The following is a 20093-nucleotide window of genomic DNA, read 5'->3' as shown; positions in this document are numbered from 1 at the left end:
GATGACGGTATCATTTTATGTGTCAGGTTCCTATAAGGTGTCAGGATGTCACCGTCTATTTCACCATGGAGGAGTGGGAGTATTTAGAAGGACACAAAGATCTGTACAAGGACATCATGATGGAGGTTCCCCAGCCCCTCACATCACCAGGTAATAGGACTAAATACACACGGCATATAATTATCTGTATGTAAAGAATGAATTCAGTTCCTGTATGTGTTTCTTCCAGTTCTATCCAGTAAGAGAACAACACCCGAGAGATATCCCCGTCCTCTTCTTCCACAGGACTGTAAACAAGGAAATCCCGATGTTCCTCAGGATCATCAGGTAGATGGAGAGAAGGTGTCATGAGATCTCCCCTATGATGTGTAGATGACTGTGAAGGTCTTGTGTTCAGTCTTGTTTTATCCACCAGTATTATATATTTTATACTTGTGTAATGAGAACGGTGGAGATGGCTGGATTAGAGCTGATCATAGGTGTGACTTCTCCATCTATCTGTGACTTTTAAAATATTTGTCAGGGTGAAGATCTGATCCATATTAATACTACAGGGACATATGTGAGGGGTGATGAGTGGTGTAAAGAGGAGATTCCTACATATGACTACCCAGGTGAGTAGTAACCACTAAATGCAGAGAAGTCACAGATTCTTCTCAGTCACTGGATAGAATTATTTTATGCTGATTCTTTATTCTCTGTGATCTTTCAGTTTTTATATTTTCCCTTTTCCAGACAAAATACTAATTAAATGTGAATGTAATAATGATACTTTTATAGGTGATGGCACATGTTCTGCTTCACCAGTATGGAATATGGACATGATATCTTCCTATGTGTGAGGTTTTTTTTTCTTGACCATCTGCTGTTCCAATTTTGGAACGTTAGAATCATTACCGTATTTTTCGGACTATAAGACGCACTTTTTTCCTCCAAAATTTTGGAAGAAAGTGGGGGGTGCGTCTTATAGTTCTAATATATGTGCTGTGGGTGGTAGGGTAGCTGGGGAGTAGTGGTAGTGGCGGAGGAGAGAGGCATAGGAGGCAGCAGCCGTCTGCTGCAGCCTACGCTGTGCCCGCTGCTAAAGAAAATTAATATTCCCTGCTCCCCACTTCCATGGGTGTGGAGAGCAATGAATATTCATTTTCCTTAATAGCCGGCACACTGTGGCCGCAGCGCCGCTCCTGCGGCCGGTGGTCTGTGTACCCGCTATTAAAGCTCATGCATATTGACTACAACCAACTCCCATGGGTTGTAGTGAATATTTATGGTCTTTAATAGCGGGCACACTGCCCGCCGAGCGCAGGAGGAGCCGCGCTGTGGCTACATTGTGCACGCTATTGAAGAGAATGAATGGTCACTGCTCCCCACGCACAGAGTCCTGGCATGGGGAGCAGTGACTATTCCGGTACAGCACTTCACTGTGTGAGGACGCATGACAGGGACGTCATGCGTGGCTCACACAGTGAAAGTGTCGGCAGCAGAGCGGGACCCAGCGCTAGAGGAGAGAGGAGGTGAGTATGATTGTTTATTTATTTTTTGGGCAGCATACCAGGAAGAGGGGTGCCATGCATACCAGGATGGGGGGAATCAAGGGGTGCCATGCATACTAGGATGGGGGAATCAAGGGGTGCCATGCATACCAGGATCAAGGGGTGCCATGCATACCAAGATCAAGGGGTGCCATGCATGCCAGGATGGGGGATCAAGGGGTGCCATGCATACCAGGATGGGGGATTGGGGTGCCATGCATATCAGGATGGGGATGAGAGCCATGTATACCAGGATGGGGATGGGAATGAGGGCCACGTCTACCTGGATGGGGATGAGGGCCATGTATACCAGGATGGGGATGAGGGCCATGTATACCAGGATGGGGATGAGGGCCATGTATACCAGGATGGGGATGAGGGCCATGTATACCAGGATGGGGATGGGAATGAAGGCCACGTATACCTGGAAGGAGGGGCCATACATACCAGGATGGAGGATATTAACAGAATTGGGGGACATTACCCCAATACAAGTGTCAGCAGCAGACCCCCTCCCCCATAACAGGGCATCATGACCACATTTTTTGCTTAAATTTATTTTCTATTTTCCTCCTCTAAAACCTAGGTGCGTCTTATGGTCCTTTGCGTCTTATAGTCCAAAAAATATGGTAGTTCCTTTTAGACCTGTATCATGTTACTGTGTGTTAAAGGGATTTTCCCACGAACAAAAGTTCATTTTAAAAATTGGCAGTGTCTGACCGTGTACGGAACATACCACATCTCCTGGGCAGGGGAGGATGCAAAAGACAATACAGACATTACAGCACGGGATCGCAGAGGATTCATTTTGTGAGGTAAAATATTATTTAAAAACAGGCAGTGAAATATGAATGAACTTTCTTTCGTGGGAAAACCCCTTTAACAGAATACAGTGCATAGAGATATATACAAAATGACCACCTTATTATAGATCCCCATTTAGTAGTGCATTGGACCTTCTTTGGTCTTTAGCATGGCAGCAATTCAACATGCCTAATACTCTAGTAAGTGTTGCGAAAAGCCTAGGTAAGACTTTAGGTTCGCTTACACAAGCAGATAATCATATGAATGATGCAATCATAACTCACAAGTAGGGCTGTGGAGTTGGTAAGCCAAACCTCCGACTCAGACTCCTCAACTTCCCTAACTTCAGAATCCAACTCCACGACTCCGACACCACAGCCCTGCCTCACTACTGAGAATGTACATAAAGTGCAGCACAGATTCATCTCAACTAAAAGCCGAGATCCTTAGATCAGAAACAGAACAGACATTTATAGGACATTTCATAATTTTTCCAAATTCTAAGGAAAAAAAATTACAGCACATACTGCATTGTACTACTGAACCCAATTTAGTATATATTGTTGGAGTCGGTTCATTTTATACCAACTCCCACTCCACCAAAATGGACACCGACTCCGACTCCACAGCCCTGCTCATGACTAGCAAATGATTATTACAAGTGTTTATACATGACAAAAATCATGAATGAAATGGTTGAATAGCTATCTTTTTACCCCTCTGTTTTCACATGATGAACGAGAAGTTTTTTTGCTCACCAAAATGATTTTATCCTACAAAATAGTGGTGACAGGCACATTGAAATATGAATGAAGATGCTGGCTTCAACACAGAATTAAAAATCTACTTGATGGTCTAACATCACAATCTAATGGTTCTTGCTCTGAAGTCTACTGTTAGATTGTGAAATATTTTTATTTTGATGAATAATTTAACTTTTCTACATTATTTGTCGTTTATTTGAGCATCTTATATAGTAATGTTATAAAAATATATTTTAGGTTTATTTTAATCAAAACTAATAATTGGTTTTGTTTTTTGCAGATGACTATACCAGGAGATCAGAGGGACAAATGACATCTTCAAGTTTTAAATCAGATGACATTGATATCAGACAAGCTTTAACTGAAGTGAATGTAATTACTCTAGATATTCCATCATCCCTTTACAGCACAAATTTATCATCTGATCCTTTTAATCAGGTCCAAACTTCTCATTCATTACAGACTGTTAAGAAAAATAAAAGTCACCAACGGAATGTTAAAAATCAAAGTGCTCTCGAAGCAAAGAAGTCAATTTCATGTTCAGAACTGGGGAAAACTTTTTCTCTCAAAACATATTTTGCTAACCATCAACAAATTTACACAGACGAAAACCAATTTTCATGTTCATTGTGCGGAAAATGTTTCAAACGGAAATCAATTCTTGTTAGACATCAGAGAATTCATACAGACGAAAACCCATTTTTATGTTCAATGTGCGGGAAATGTTTCAAACGGAAATCAATTCTTGTTAGACATCAGAGAATTCATACAGAGGAGAAGCCATTTTCATGTGTAGATTGTGGAAACTGTTTTAACCGGAAATCAAGTCTCGTCAGACATCAGAGAAGTCACACTAGAGAAAAACCATTTTTATGTTCTGAGTGTGGGAAATATTTTAAACAGAAATCATATCTTCTTAAACATGAGAGAATTCACACAGGGGAAAAACCATTTTCATGTCCAGAATGTGGGAAATGTTTTAAGGAAAAATCAAATCTAGCTATACATCAGAGAAGTCACACAGGGGAGAAGCCATATTCATGTTCAGAATGTGGAAAATGTTTTAGCCAGAGATCAAATCTTGCTGCACATCGAAGAAGTCACACAGGTGAGAAGCCATATTTATGCTCTGAGTGTGGGAAACATTTTCTCCACAAATCAATTCTTATAAAACATCAAAGAATTCACACAGGGGAGAAGCCATATTCATGTTCAGAGTGTGGGAAATGTTTTGCAAGTAAATCAAATCTTGTTAAACATCGGAGAACTCACACAGGGAAGAAGCCATATTCATGCTTAGAATGTGGAAATTGTTTTACACATAAATCAAATCTTCTTTCACATCAGAAAAGTCACACAGAGGATACGTTATCTTTACATTAGGAAACTCACACTGGCTAGAAACTGGATGTATGGTCAGAATGTAGGAAATGTTTTAAAAAATCATTGAGTCAGAAAGCTTAGAATCTATTTTATGCATCGCGTCTGGATAATTTATTCAAATTTTAGCTTTAATTGCACATAAAAATTCTTCTTGTATTTGAAAGAACTCACAAAGGGAAGTAGTCATTTTTTAACCTATAGGACCAATAGTACAAAACAAAAAAAAGTTTCAAAAGTATGGGTCACTTAACCCCTTCAGGATGATGCATTTTTTTCTCTTTCTGTCGCATTCAAGGAGCCTTAACATTTTTATTTTTCCTTCAATGTAACCATATGAGGGCTTATTATTTCTTTTTGTGAGAATCTAGAAAAAGAAAAATATATTCAGCTCAGATGTAGATAACATTTTGAATATTTTATCGAAGAAACATTACAATGGTAGCTACATCTACAGATTGTCCATAAAAAAAAAAAAAACAATACGTTTCTGGTGTATATAACACCCTTACTTGTTTTTTTGTGGGATGAGTTGTATTAATCAGTGGGACCATTTGTGAAATATATAACTTATTAACCAACTTTTATTAACTCTCTATCCAAAGAGAGACAAAAACAGCAATTCTTCTATTTTTTTACATTTAAAATTTTACACAGTTCACCATGCTTTATCAGAGAGGTGTTGTATCCATTTTTTGGCCAGTACAATTATGGTGATACCAAATTTTATATAATTTTCATTGTATTTTATACATTTTACAAACTGAATATATTGTTTAAAAAAATTGTTTCTGTGTCGCTATATTCTGAAAGTAGAGGGGCAGAGTGTTTGAAATTTGAATTTGTCCGCTTATCTAAATTTTCCAGAAAAATTCCTGGAAACTGTGTATAACACTCTGAGGTATCCTAGGACTGTGCTGAACTACTTTTGAGCTCTTTAATACAAACACAACCTTCTTAATTTCTAAATTGCCTCAACCTATCTGGATATGGGAAAACGGATGGCCACTGGTGGCAGCCAACAGGCTATTCAACAACACACTGCAGTATCAGACTTTTTAGGCTAAAATTGGAAAAACAGTCAAAATTCCATGCTTGGGGTGGATTCTTGCCCTTTTGGTGTTTTTTTTTTACACAGGTGATGCCAATGGAAGAAGCCATATCTTTTTCATACAGGGTAGTGCAAAAATGATGGTACTTCCTTCAAACCGATACCAGTTATGTGAGTCGTAAGGGTAAGTGATCTTGGTAATAGGGTGTCCCTTCTTTCTTCTCTGTTTTGCCAGGGAAAGAAGTGCCTTAAGGCTGTGTGTCCACTATGTGTTTTTTAAATGTTTCCGCAGCGGCAATTCCGCCGCGGACACGCTTAAAAGACACTTAGAAGGTCTGCAATGTTCCCCAATGATAATCCGCATGTGCTGTGCACATGCTGCGGAAATTTCCGCTGCGGATTATCATTGCGGAAAAATCCGCAGCACTACCATTTATTTTGCGGAATCGCAGCGTTTTAGCCGCCATTGACTTGCATTGGACCGAATGACATCCGCATGACTACACGTGCACATGCGGATATCATGCGGTTCAATGTGCAGATGGTACCCGGGTCTGGAGAAGAGGAGACTCTCCTCCAGACCCGGGTACTATAATACCTGTAGTTAAAAAAGAAATAAAAAAAAAAAAACCCTTATACTCACCTTTCCGACGCCCCCCCGGTCTCCTCTGTGTGGGGCTGCTGTCTCCTTGGCTTCTGGCGGTGGTCTGCAAGGACCTTCCGTGACGTCATTTAGTCATGTGATGGTCACGTGACCGCTGACGTCAGCGGTCAGGTGATGGTTGCGTGACCATCACATAACTAAATTACGTCATGGAAGGTCCTTTTTAGAGCATCGGGAGCCACCGAAGATACCGGACGCATCGCTAAGGAGACCGGGGGCCATCGGAAGGTGAGTATAATGTTTTTTAAAATTTTTTTACTATTGATGCTGCATTTGCAGCATCGTAACTTGGTCACACTATATAAATCCATGCCGGTTGCATGGATTTATATAGTGTGACCAAGTTGTCAAGCACTTTTCCAAGTGATGCTAAAATCGCTTGGAAAAGCGCTTGACAACCCGCATGTGAAATCGCTTCACTTACGCTTCTACCTGGCAGAAAAAACGCATGTAAAATCCGCATGCGTTTTTTCTGCCAGGGAGATGCAGAAACGCTCAGGAAAAATCCAGAGCATTTCTGCATCGTGGGCACATAGCCTTAGTCTAAACACAAGTAATGTGCTCTGTGTAAAGCCCTATTAGCGGACTCATATCTGAAGAGGCTCTGTCAGTCTTGTATTAATTAGACTGTGGTAGAAAATACGCCTAGCTTTTCATCTGGGTTAAAAATTATCATTAAGGCAGAGATCAGCAAGGCCCTCTCTAAGAAAGGGAAGCAAAAAAGGGAAGCTGATAGAGATATCTCCCCAGTTTCTGATGTCTCCCTCCCATCAGACTACGAGGATGACTCGGTCGATTCCTCGTCATCGGCTTCATCCTCGGATAGTGGCTCTGGGCGTCACTGTGTCCCATTGAATGAGGTTGATGGACTAGTTAAAGCGGTCCGATCGACAATGTGCATTATGGACGCTAAGCCTAAGAAATCAGTTCAGCATTTGAGGTTTCGTGGCCTAGATAAGAGGAAGAGGAGGTGTTTTCCGTTAAATGAAAAGATCCAGGGACTGGTGTGAAAGGAGTAGAAAAGACCTGAGAGGAAGGGCTCCCTTCCCCCTTCTTTTAAGAGAAAATACCCCTTTGAGGATTCTTCTTTTTCCTTTTGGGACAAAGCCACAAGACTAGATGTAGCAATTAGTAAGGCATCCAGAAAATCTTCTCTGTCCTTGGGAGGCAACGGCTGGAGCTTTAAAGCCAGCAGTTGCAGCAACATGCATGGCCAGGTCATTGATGATCTGGCTGGAGCAGCTAGAATCCCAACTGAAAGATAGGGTGGGGAGAAAAGATGTCTTATCCATCATCCCTCTCATGCAGGGCGCAGAAGCCTTTTTAGCGGATGCTTCAGCAGACTCAGTCAGATTGGCGGCAAGATCGGCCGCCCTTTCCAATGCAGCCTGTAGAGCCTTATGGTTGAAGTGTTGGCCGGGAAATATCCAGGCCAGAACAAGACTGTGTTCCATTCCATGTGATGGAGAGTATCTCTTCGGTCTGGCTCTGGATGAGATCCTGGAAAAAGCGGGAGATGTGAAAAAAGGTGGTGCTGTCATGGGTGATCGCCAAAGTCTTCGTTACTTACCGGGAATGGGATTCTTTGGAACCCATGACAGCACACTAATATTCCCTCCCGTCACATATGGGTGAGCACTCTTTCTAATAACTGTGTGTTCCACACTTTGGGTGTCGTGTGGTATTGGTTAAGTTATGGTTGCTATGTTTTTTTGTATAATAACCTTTGGAGGTCCTCTCATGCTCTGTAATCCAACTGAGGCAGGAGAGAGTTGCCGCCGTTTTTTCGCCTGCAGGTTTCCTGTCCTTGGTGGGCGGAACCCCTCTCTTGTGGTGCTATCGTGGGTTTCAAAAAATCCCGTTACCAGTAAGTAACTAAGACTTTTCTTTCCTAAATAAAAACGTGATAGCTTTTTAATAAGCTGTCCAAAAATTATCCATTTTAGTTGGAGAACTTTAACAGGTTAGCTGTTTTAAAAGTAAAGAAGCAATGTAGCGAGTATCGCAAGAAAATAGCTGTATCTTTAGAACTATTTCATATTTATGTACCTTCAAGAAAATATGCTTCCCAGCAGCAGTACATGTTAGCTATAAAACATGCTGGTCAGCCAGAAGATGTGTGGCTGTGCAGTGGCAGCTGCAGAAGCCGCATAGTTGAAAAATAGAATAGAACATGCAAGGAAAAGTCTGACAGTGTAGGGGAGCAACAACAATATGATGAGATGATGGACAGGGAGTAGATGCCCGGCTCAGCTTGGGCCACTGGCACTGGTGGCAGCAGAATTGTGTAAAAGACAGACAACAGACAAGCATGCAGGTGGTATAGACAATTTAATTATTGGCATCACTCACAGGTGAATGAAAGATTGCACTGATCCATTTTTTGATTCATTTTGACAAATGTAAGGTATTCTATGCTTGCTGCAGATAACCTGGTCCACTTAAGTGTGATAAAGCCACTGGCTGCACTGGATCTCCTCTCTAACAGAATACTGGAAGCTGGACATGACAGTATGACCAGTTCTGGGCACTAGATTAATCTGTTTAATTTGTTTTGGTAACAATGTTGCATTTTGTGATTAAAACATGGTAGGCATGTTTTTTTTCCATTAAAAAAGCTAGATATTTCCATTGAGGCTGAGTGCACGCAACTTTTTTTCACAAGTCAGTACAATACTGGTTTCTTGGCATCAAGTGTGGTCAACATGCGCATGTGTGAGTTCAGTTTCCACCCAAAGAGAGATATAGGAGAAAGAGTATGGAAAGCGGTATGAGGATGATGATGGGGCTGAGGACAACGATAAGGCATTGTTTGTGGGTGCGAAGTGGTTACCCAAAAGATGATTACGAGGAGAAGAACAGCTAGAACCTTACTCATTTTGCCAATCAGTTTTCTTTCCCCACACGAGCAGATGATGTGCTGACAGAATGATGTAGCTCCTAGTCTGTTTGTGTCAGGATGTAAATGGTTTATTTTCCAACCGCACAGTATGAATGTTGCAATACATTGGTCTTCTGTGGAAAACAATTCCCACACTCAAAATGCCTGGAAATAGGAAATACCACCACGACAGCTTTCAGACACTGTTGAACGTCTTCCATCAACAGGACAGAGCTTATGGTTAAACAAGTTGAGTTTGCCTCAAAGGATCTTTTAGCTGAAGAAAGAGAGAGGTTAAATATTTTAGTCAGTTGAACGGTGACCGCCGGTGAGAGAGACTGCAGGAGATGTGAAGGAATGGGGTCACTGTTGCAGGTTGTAGGCCGAGAAGAAGCGAGGAGCTGGGTAACTTCTTCTGTAACAGGCTCAAAGATGTCAAGTGAGCTTGAAGTGCGGCAGGGAAGGGGATCCAGGCACTGAGGAGATTGGGCTGAGATGTCCTGATGGATGTGGTTGATTTTTTCAAGGAAATAAGTGGCCAGATCCTCACTGCTGAGGTTGGTGATGGGGGCCTGTGCTTGAGGTTTCAGGAGGGAGTTTAAGGTTTCGAAAAGTCGTTTTGGATTGTTGGACATTGAAGTGATGAGGCTGGTGAAGTAGGATTGTTTGGCCAGATGAAGGGCAGAGTTATAGGTTTTGAGTATGAATTTATAGTGGATGAAATCCTCTGCTAAAAGAGATTTTTTCCACTGACGCTCAGCACACCTTGAGCAACGTTGAAGAAAACGTGTTTGCATCGTGTGCCAGGGCTGCCGTTGTCTGTGTCGGGTCTTTCTGAGAGTAGAAGGTGCTGCTTCATCTAGGGCACTCTTCAGTGTAGTATTGTAGTGTGACAATGCTAAGTCTGGACAGGAGAAGGAGGAGATGGGGGCTAAAGATGCGTGGAGATTGTCCATAAGCTGCTGGGTATTAATGGTACATGTATTCCTATAAGTGTGGTAAGTGGGGGTGTCCCGGGTAAGGAGACAATTCTTGACAGAGAAGGAAAGAAGGTTGTGGTCCGAGAGCGGGAGAGGAAAGTTGGTAAAGTCATCCAGCGAGCAGAGACTGGAAAAAAACAGGTCCAGAGTATTCCCGTCTTCATGGGTAGGAGAATTAGTAAACTGTGAGAGACGGAATGAAGAGGTTAGAGAAAGTAGATGAGAGGCAGATTGGGAGAGGGGATCATCGATGGGGATGTTAAAGTCGCCCATGATGAGGGTGGGGATGTCACAGGATAGAAAGTGAGGAAACCAGGTGGCAAAGTGATCCAAGAACTGGCGGGAGGAGCCAGGAGGGCGATACACGACCGCCACTCGCAGGGAAAAGGGTTTAAAGAGTCTGATGGTGTGCACTTCAAAGGAAGGAAACATTGTGAGGAAAGGAGCAAACCAACACCTCCACCCTGTCTGTTGCCAGATCTGGCGGTGTGTGAAAATTTCAGCCCACCAAACGAGAGAGCAACAGCAGCGGTGGTGTCTGGCTGATGAATCCAGGTTTCTGTGATAGCCAGAAGGTTAAGGGAATTAGAGAGGAAAAGATCGTGAATGTAAGTTAGTTTGTTACACACAGACCGTGCGTTCCAGAGAGCACAATGGAAAGCGATAGGAGAGGGCATGCACTGAATGTTAATAAGACTAGCAGGGTTTCTATATGCAGCTGGAGGAGAGTAATGTATGCTGGTGGAGGGGGCCCCAGGGTTGGGGGAGATGTCGTCTGCGACAAGTAGAAGGAGAAAAAGTGGTGCAATGTTTTGTATGAACGTTTTGAGTGCTGTATGGAGGTAGTGGATGGTTTGCAGTGGGTGAGAAATGTCAGTAGAGCCTCAGAGTTATACATGGGAGAGGGGAGAAGGGAGGAGTGAATATAGAGAGAGTGCACAGAATGTGTTAAAGGGCGGGTGAGTTGTGAGGAAGCAGCAGTGAAAACAAATAAAAAGCAGATTGATAAGACTAATGCATAATGCAATATGCCTGAACGAGAAGCATGTTTGCATGAATATTTTAAGCACCTTACTTGTCTCCTGACCTGTCCAACTGCCATTGTATAACTGCACTATTAAAATCTTAAAATCTATTGCACGCGTGACCCTGCATGCGTGCTATCCCGAGCCAGAGCTGAATATATATGAAGTGAAATGTCTGCTACAAGCTCCAGCACCAGTTGACTAAAATATTTAACCTCTCTCTTTCTTCAGGTATCTATCCGTCCTCATTTAAACATGCCATCATAACCCCTTTACTGAAAAAAACATCCCTGGACCAGAACTGCACTGCTAACTACAGACCTATCTCTAATCTTCCTTTTATCTCTAAACTCCTGGAACGCTTGGTCCACTCCCGTCAGATAATTCTCTCCTCGACCCTCTACAATCTGGTTTCCACTCTTTACACTCCACTGAAACTGCCCTCACTAAAGTCTCTAATGATGTACTAACAGCTAAATCCAAAGGTCACTGCTCCCTGCTAATTCTCCTGGATCTCTCTGCAGCATTTGACACTGTGGATCACCGGCTCCTCCTCACTATGCTCCGCTCTATTGGCCTCAAGGAAACCATTCTCTCCTGGTTTTCCTCTTACCTCTCTGACCGCTCCTTCACTGTATCTTTTGCTGGCTCCTCTTCCTCTCCTCGTCCCTTTACTATCGGAGTTCCGCAGGGCTCAGTCCTAGGCTTCCTCCTCTTCTCTCTATACACTGCCCCTATTGGACAAACTATCAGCAGATTTGGGTTCCAGTATCATCTCTATGCTTACGACACCCAATTATACACTTCTTCCCCTGACATCACCCCTACCCTAATACAAAATGCCAAGGATTGTCTGTCTGCTGTCTCTAACATCATGTCCTCCCTCTATCTTAAACTGAATCTCTCCAAAACTGAACTTCTTGTGTTTCCCCCCTCTACTAACCTAACTCTACCTAACATCGAAATTACCTTGGAGGGTTCAACCATAACTCCCAAGCAGCACGCCCGCTGCCTTGGGGTCATATTCGACACTAACCTTTCCTTTACTCCCTATATCCGATCACTCACTCGCTCGTGTCACCTGCATCTTAAAAACATCTCCAGAATCCGATCTTTTCTCACCTTTGAAACTGCTAAAACTCTGACTGTCGCTCTTATTCACTCTCATCTGGACTACTGCAACTCTCTTCTGATCGGTCTCCCTCTTACCAAAATTTCCCCTCTCCAATCCGTTCTGAATGCGGCAGCCAGGGTCGTATTTCTGTCCAGCCGGTTCACCAATGCCTCCACCTTGTGCCCGTCATTACACTGGTTACCCATTCGCTACAGGATCCAATATAAACTCATTGCTCTCACCCACAAAGCTCTCCACAGTTCTGCACCACCTTATATCTCCTCTCTCATCTCAGTCTATCGTCCTACACGTGCCCTCCATTCCACAAACGACCTAAGACTAACATCCTCCATAATCCGAACCTCGCACCTCCGTCTCCAAGACTTCTCCCGTGCTGCGCCAGTTCTCTGGAATGCTCTACCCCAGACGATCCGATTGACGCCTAGCCCCCATGTCTTCAAGCGCGCTTTAAAAACCCATCTCTTTAAACAGCCCTACCACCTCAAATACCAAGTTAACTAACTTTCCCCTGTTCCCTCCTAAATACTATTCAGAATCTGCTCCCTACTGTTTATCTGTCTCTACACCCTCCATACACACGATAACTGCACTCAATACTTTATTATTGCACTTAAACATACTTGCTGATGACCGGATCATACAGCTATATATGAAAATCCCTATTTACTATAATTTCCGGACCTAAAAGAACAAGCACTTTTCACCTATTGTGTCCCCCCTTTTCCTCGTAGATTGTAAGCTTGCGAGCAGCGACCTCACTCCTGATGTAACTGTTTAAACTGTCTCACCTTGTATTGAATCTATTGTCTGTACATGTCCCCACTTAATTGTAAAGTGCTGCGGAATATGTTGGCGCTATATAAATAAAAATTATTATTATTATTATTATTAGCTGCACATCACCTGGATTGTGTATCGACGAAACCAACACCCTCATCATCTGATGACATTCTCTGCTCAGCACACCATTCTGGCTTTCAGGTTTTGTCAACTTCAGAATCATCATCAACTTCGTCATCACTGATTTGGCTGACAGTTGACTCTGTATTGGAAATGGACAAAACCTAGGATAGAAACAAAATTAACATTTACCCTGCTGTAAGTAAGTAAAAAGTAATAGTGCATATACAGTACAGACCAAAAGTTTGGACACACCTTCTCATTTAAAGATTTTTCTGTATTTTCATGACTTTGAAAATTGTACATTTACACTGAAGGCATCAAAACTATGAATTAACACATGTGGAATTATGTACTTAACAAAAAAGTGTGAAACAACTGAAAATATGTCTTATATTCGAAGTTCTTCAAAGTAGCCACCTTTTGCTTTGATGCCTGCTTTGCACACTCTTGGCATTCTCTTGATGAGTCACCGGAAATGTTTTTCACTTCACAGGTGTGCCCTGTCAGGTTTAATAAGTGGGATTTCTTGCCTTATAAATGGGGTTGGGACCATTAGTTGTGTTGTGCAGAAGTCAGGTGGATACACAGCTGATAGTCCTACTGAATAGACTGTTAGAATTTGTATTATGGCAAGAAAAAAGCAGATAAGTAAAGAAAAACGAGTGGCCATCATTACTTTAAGAAATGAAGGTCAGTCAGTCCGAAAAATTGGGCAAACTTTGAAAGTGTCCCCAAGTGCAGTTGCAAAAACCATCAAGCGCTACAAAGAAACTGGCTCACATGAGGACTGCCCCAGGAAAGGAAGACCAAGAGTCACCTCTGCTTCTGAAGATAAGTTTATCCGAGTCACCAGCCTCAGAAATCGCAGGTTAACAGCAGCTCAGATTAGAGACCAGGTCAATGCCACACACAGTTCTAGCAGCAGACACATCTCTTCAACAACTGTTAAGAGGAGACTTTGTGCAGCAGGCCTTCATGGTAAAATAGCTGCTAGGAAACCACTGCTAAGGACAGGCAACAAGCAGAAGAGACTTGTTTGGGCTAAAGAACACAAGGAATGGACATTAGACCAGTGGAAATCTGTGCTTTGGTCTGATGAGTCCAAAGTTGAGATCTTTGGTTCCAACCACCGTGTCTTTGTGCGACGCAGAAAAGGTGAACGGATGGACTCTACATGCCTGGTTCCCACCGTGAAGCATGGAGGAGGAGGTGTGATGGTGTGGGGATGCTTTGCTGGTGACACTGTTGGGGATTTATTCAAAATTGAAGGCATACTGAACCAGTATGGCTACCACAGCATCTTGCAGCGGCATGCTATTCCATCCGGTTTGCGTTTAGTTGGACCATCATTTATTTTTCAACAGGACAATGACCCCAAACACACCTCCAGGCTGTGTAAGGGCTATTTGATCTAGAAGGAGAGTGATGGGCTGCTACGCTAGATGACCTGGCCTCCACAGTCACCAGACCTGAACCCAATCGAGATGGTTTGGGGGTGAGCTGGACTGCAGAGTGAAGGCAAAAGGGCCAACAAGTGCTAACCATCTCTGGGAACTCCTTCAAGGTTGTTGGAAGACCATTTCCGGTGACTACCTCTTGAAGCTCATCAAGAGAATGCCAAGAGTGTGCAAAGCAGTCATCAAAGCAATAGGTTGCTACTTTGAAGAACCTAGAATATAAGACATATTTTCAGTTGTTTCACACTTTTTTGTTAAATATATAATTTCACATATGTTAATTCATAGTTTTGATGCCTTCAGTGTGAATGTACAAGTTTCATAGTCATGAAAATACAGAAAAATCTTTAAATGAGAAGGTGCGTCCAAACTTTTGGTCTGTACTGTACATTACATAGGTTATTTAGTAAACACTGTTCTTGATGAAAAAAAAAAAAAAGCCAAAGGTCATCCCACCAAGGCCAAGGTGTACCAAATCGGGACAGTCCTAACCTCTAGTATTAAAACCTTACCATGTGTCAAAAATAACCTCAATGTAAATAAGGGCCGAGCAGGACCAGGGACCAACTATAGATACCCAGTAGTGATGAGCGAGTATGTTCTGTTAACCCTTTCGCCGAGTATGCTCGGCCGAGCACCGAGTAGTTACAGCTGCTCGGTGATATGTTTAAATCACTCCCGTGTGCATGATTTGCAACTGTTTGACAGCTTTATTACATGTGAGGAATGCAAAAGAAACAATCATTCCTCACCTGTAATAAAGCTGTCATACAGTTGCAAATCATGCACACGGGAATGATTTAAACATATCGCCGAGCAGCTGTAACTACTCGGTGCTCGGCCGAGCATACTCGGCGAAAGGGTTAACAGAACATACTCGCTCATCACCTCCTCTGATGGTTCTATAACTGTAGCCTTATCTCTCCTCTTAGAGTAACTTCGAACTAAACTAGGACTTGCCGTTATGATCACCCTATTATTACTCTATGGTTATCAACACCATTCAGAATAGAGCCCCTTCTTCCAGGTAATCACAGCATTCACTGTTGTATTCTGATATATTTTCTTCATCTATTATCCCTCAACTATATATATCCGTTTTTGTCCCCAGGCTCGCGCCATTCCTCCTCCCACCCCAGTCATCTTTGAAGGTTCTACTCCTTTCACACCAGGTGAACACATTTCTATTCATTCAATTAGGGACAATCACCCATCATCTAACTTTCATCCTCTCCTCTTCCTGCAGGATACCCCTGGGATCATACGCACCTTTCTAGTACATGTCATACTACTACTGCCACCCAGCAGTCATCTCCACGCTTGTTCTTCCCACTGCGGATTTATATTCAATTTTAACAAATTGTGTTTTATTATTAAAATCCCCCTCCTTACCTAATATTGTGAACATCCCTTTAATAAAATTACGAATCTGTTTTAAATTATTGTTGTCACTTATATATATATATTACGCCTTTTATCCTACGCCTTATACATCCAGCGCAAGTACCATGATTTTACCTCCTATTTTATAATTTGACAATCTGTGGTTGGTTGTATTGCTTGCAGCAGGTGTTTTAGGCAGACCTACCAGTGCCACCACCCTTTTGTTAAAAATAAAATGAACATATAACCGGCATATATGGCCTGCTTCCCACCTCAAGATTTGCTATTGTTCAAAGTGCTACTACCACTACCATTTCAGAGACAGCAACACAGCTTGGTGTTAGAATCGTGTCCTTCATCTACTCTAGCCCCATGTTATCTCAGTACAAAAGCTGACTGTTCACCTCTTCTAATAAATCTACTGGAAGTTGATTCTAGCGTAGCTTCTTCCTTAGCCCTCCGTGTGCTGTTGGATAAAGTACTATGAAGCAGAACAGAAACAGGTGTCATTAATGGATTGGAAATTCTGCTCTATACAACAATAAGGCCCCAATTGATCAAAATCGACGTTCACACAAGTCTTGATCAAAGGTACCTGATTAAGATGTGTCATTAGGCTGCGTGCCCACTATGCATTTTTCAAGCGTTTTTGCCGCGGAATTTCCGCAGTGAAAACGCTTAAAAAACGCTTGGTAATACGTGCCCCATGGTCCCCAATGATAATCCGCATGTGCTGTGCACATGCTGCGGAAATTTCCGCTGCGCATTATCATTGCAGAAAAATACGCAGCATGTTCATTAATTTTGCGGACACGCAGCGTAATTGCCGCCATTGACTTGCATTGGATCACATAATATCCGCAAGAGCACATATGCACATGCGGATATTATGCGATTCTATGTGCGGATGGTACCCGGGCCTGGAGGAGAGTCTCCTCTTCTCGGGTACCATAGAACCTGTTAAAAAAAGAATTGAAATAAAAAATAAAGATTATACTTACCATCCGATGGCCCCCGGTATTTTCTCCGCTACGTCCGGTCTCTTGTACTGCTCACGATGGGCTAAAAGGACCTGCGGTGACATCATTTAGTCATGTTGGCGGTCGCGTGACCTGTCACATGACTAAATTACATCACCGCAGGTCCCTTTAGACCACCGCGAGATGCGGGGAGACCGCACGCGGCGGAGAAAACACCGGGAGCCATCGGAAGGTGAGTATAATGTTTATTTTTTTACCATTTTTATTCTTTTTTTTAACTATTACTTGGTCACACTATATAAATCCATGCCGGTTGCATGGATTTATATAATGTGACCAAGTTGTCAAGCACTTTTCCAAGTGATGCCAAAATCGCTTGGAAAAGCGCTTGATAACCCGCATGCAGAAATGCATGCAAAAACGCTTGACATAAAATGATGTAAAATCCGCATGCGTTTTTCCTGCCAGGGAGAAGCGGAAAAAATATGCAGCATTTCTGCATCGTGAGCATTTAGCCTTAGGCTGCGCAAAAGAAGTGTTTTCATTCAGCAGCTTCAATAACAGCTTTAAATCCATTACTAGAGCTTACACACGCACAAGGCATCTCCTCTCTGTACACTTACTGCTCCACTCCCTCCACGTTGTACACTCACGGCTCCGTTCCGTACACGTCATCCACTCACGGCTCCACTCCGCACGCGACGTACACACACTGCTCCGCTCCGCGTGCGATGTACACACACGGCTCCGCTCCGCACGCGATTTACACACACGGCTCTGCTCACGACGTACACACACGCCTCCGCTCGCGACGTACACACACGCCTCCGCTCCGCTCGCGACGTACACACACGGCTCCTCTCCGCACGCAACGTACACACACGGCTCCGCAACATCCATGTCGTACACACGCGGCTCCACTCCGCATGCGACGTACACACGCGGCTCCACTCCGCACACCTCGTACACACGCGGCTGCACTCCGCACACCTCGTACACACACGGCTCCGCTCCGTACACCTCGTACAAACGGCTCCGCTCCGTCCACGTCGTACACACGCGGATCCACTCCGCACACGTTGTACACAGGCGGCTGCACTCCGCACACATTGTATACACGCGGCTCTGCTCTGTACGCCTCGCACACATGCGGCTCAGCTCCGTACACCTCGTACACACGCGGCTCCGCTCCGTACACCTCGTACACACGCGGCTCTGCTCCGTACACCTCGTACACACACGGCTCCGCACACCTCGTACACACGCGGCTCTGCTCCGTACACACGCGGCTCCGCTCCGTACACCTCGTGCACACGCGGCTCTGCTCCGTACACCTCGTACACACGCGGCTCCGCTCCGTACACCTCATACACACGCGGCTCCGCTCCGTACACCTCGTACACACGCGGCTCCGCTCCGTACACCTCGTACACGCGCGGCTCCGCTCCGTACACCTCGTACACACGCGGCTCCGCTCCGCTCACCTCGTACACACGCGGCTCTGCTACATCCACACTGTAAACCCCTCCTGACCCCACACATAACCTTCCCCTCATCCAGCACCATGACAACCAGCACAGCAGAGTCCTGCATCCACTGAGGCCCCTGATCATGTGACCCCTGACTCCTCCCCTCCTGTGACCTCATCACAGGTCCTGTGCGCACAGAACAGCCATGTATGTGGTGGCGGCTCTGCAGGTGGAGGTATGTGGAGATCCCCCATTATTGGACGCAGGCATTAACCCCTTCTGCATTAATAGACATTTCTCCTGTCGTGTTTCAGTTGTTGCTTTTGGTGTGAGATTAGTTGTACTTTGGGTTAAGGTGACTTGTTTTATTAACGTTCATTACTTTTTTTTAAATATTTAGATTTGAGATTCCTCAGTGGTTGATACCTTTTAATGGCTAACTGAAAAGATGGTAACAAGTTGCAAGCTTTCGAGACTACTCAGGTTTAATGATGGGCGAGCACTAAAATGCTCAGGTGCTCGTTGCTCGGCTCGAGCACATTGGAATACTCGGGTGCTCGGTCGAGCAACGAGCCCAATGTAAGTCTATGGGAAACTCGAGCATTTTTCTGGCGGCTCCCTCCGGCGGTCTGCAGAGGGCCTAAAAATTGCCCAAATCGATGGGAACAGTGCTCAAATGACATGGGGACAGCATGGGGATCACCCCAGGAAGCATTTCTGACCCCCAGGTCACTGCTGTCAACAACGTTATCAGAGGTATTACGCCACTTTTACGGACTCACAATAAAACATACAAAAACGAAACCAAAATGGATTTTCCTGGGAAATATGTTAAGGAACATCCTTTCCAGGGTAATGACTTGTATATAAGGCAAAATAAATAATCAAAAACAAAAATGCTCCTCCACACCTTGTTCACATGTAGCGTCTTTGATGCGTTTTTGCACTGCTTTCAACCAAGACAAATGCATTCACTGGGAAATGTAACATTTTACAAACTTATCTGGCCATGTGGTGTGTGACACATCATCAGACACATCCTGTTTCATTTATGATGGATGGACTGTGAAAGTCACAAAGCCTATTTTTATAGGGCCATCAGGCGGCCCTTACTATTCTTAAAGGGCCATCAGTTGGCCTTCGCTATTGTTAGAGAGCCATCAGTCAGCTATGCTTTGTTGTTCCCATTATTAACAAGCGGGTCTCCTATACTGTTATTGCGTATACAGTGACTGCAAGGGCTGCTAAAAAATTTGAGGAACTCCAATGCCCCTTGCAAGAGATGTAGAGGTCAGAGAGCCTCCTGAAAACAATGTTCCCATTATTAGGAAGTGGGTCTCCCATAGTTTTTGCCTAGGCAGTGAATGCAAAAGCTGCCAAAAATTTGGAGGCACTCCAATGCTCCTTGGAAGAGACGTAGAGGGCCTCATGAAAAAATGTTCCCATTATTAGGAAGTGGGTCTATCATAATGTTTGCCTATGCAGTGAATGCAAAAGCTGCCAAAAATTTGGAGGAACTCCAATGCCCCTTGCAAGACACGTAGAGGAGGTGATATGGTAGATATGGTGGTGAACGATATGGTGATGGAGGATGAGGAGGAGGACAAGAGCAAATAGACAAAATCAGGAAGCGTATACCCATGTGTAGATGTGAAGAGGTGCATAGGAATAGACCTCCCAAAAAA

The 20093-nt window shown here is 43.8% G+C and overlaps 2 protein-coding genes and 1 long non-coding RNA gene across 5 annotated transcripts in view; 2 read left to right on the top strand and 1 right to left on the bottom strand.

Moving 5' to 3' along the window:
* LOC141270697 (uncharacterized) overlaps nt 1-20093 on the top strand; it is a 74363-nt gene that overhangs the window by 25850 nt on the left and 28420 nt on the right. Inside the window, exons 7-10 of the mRNA XM_073680792.1 lie at nt 27-150; nt 230-327; nt 524-614; nt 3381-4451. Of these exons, the coding sequence (XP_073536893.1) occupies nt 27-150; nt 230-327; nt 524-614; nt 3381-4451 (1384 nt within the window). The remainder of the gene's footprint in view (nt 1-26; nt 151-229; nt 328-523; nt 615-3380; nt 4452-20093) is intronic.
* Nucleotides 2473-18566, bottom strand: LOC141270702 (uncharacterized). Of its 3 annotated transcripts, none has more exons than XR_012321720.1 (4): nt 18485-18566; nt 16364-16440; nt 13120-13280; nt 2473-4847 (listed from the first exon to the last, which is right to left on the bottom strand). It is a non-coding gene; the product is annotated as an uncharacterized lncRNA (long non-coding RNA). The 3 variants fall into 3 exon arrangements; XR_012321722.1 differs by having other exon boundaries at nt 18424-18560; XR_012321721.1 differs by lacking the exon at nt 2473-4847 and adding an exon at nt 11083-11827.
* Nucleotides 18562-20093, top strand: part of LOC141270683 (oocyte zinc finger protein XlCOF8.4-like) — a 29195-nt gene continuing 27663 nt past the window's right edge. The window contains exon 1 of the mRNA XM_073680780.1: nt 18562-18643. The gene's annotated coding sequence lies outside the window, so the exon portion shown is untranslated. The remainder of the gene's footprint in view (nt 18644-20093) is intronic.

The sequence above is a fragment of the Phyllobates terribilis genome, unplaced genomic scaffold (assembly GCF_046119375.1).
Source record: "Phyllobates terribilis strain yellow unplaced genomic scaffold, ASM4611937v1 Scaffold_5__5_contigs__length_657084704, whole genome shotgun sequence".
Classification (NCBI taxonomy): Eukaryota; Metazoa; Chordata; class Amphibia; order Anura; family Dendrobatidae; genus Phyllobates; species Phyllobates terribilis.
This window is presented reverse-complemented; position numbering and strand designations above follow the sequence as displayed.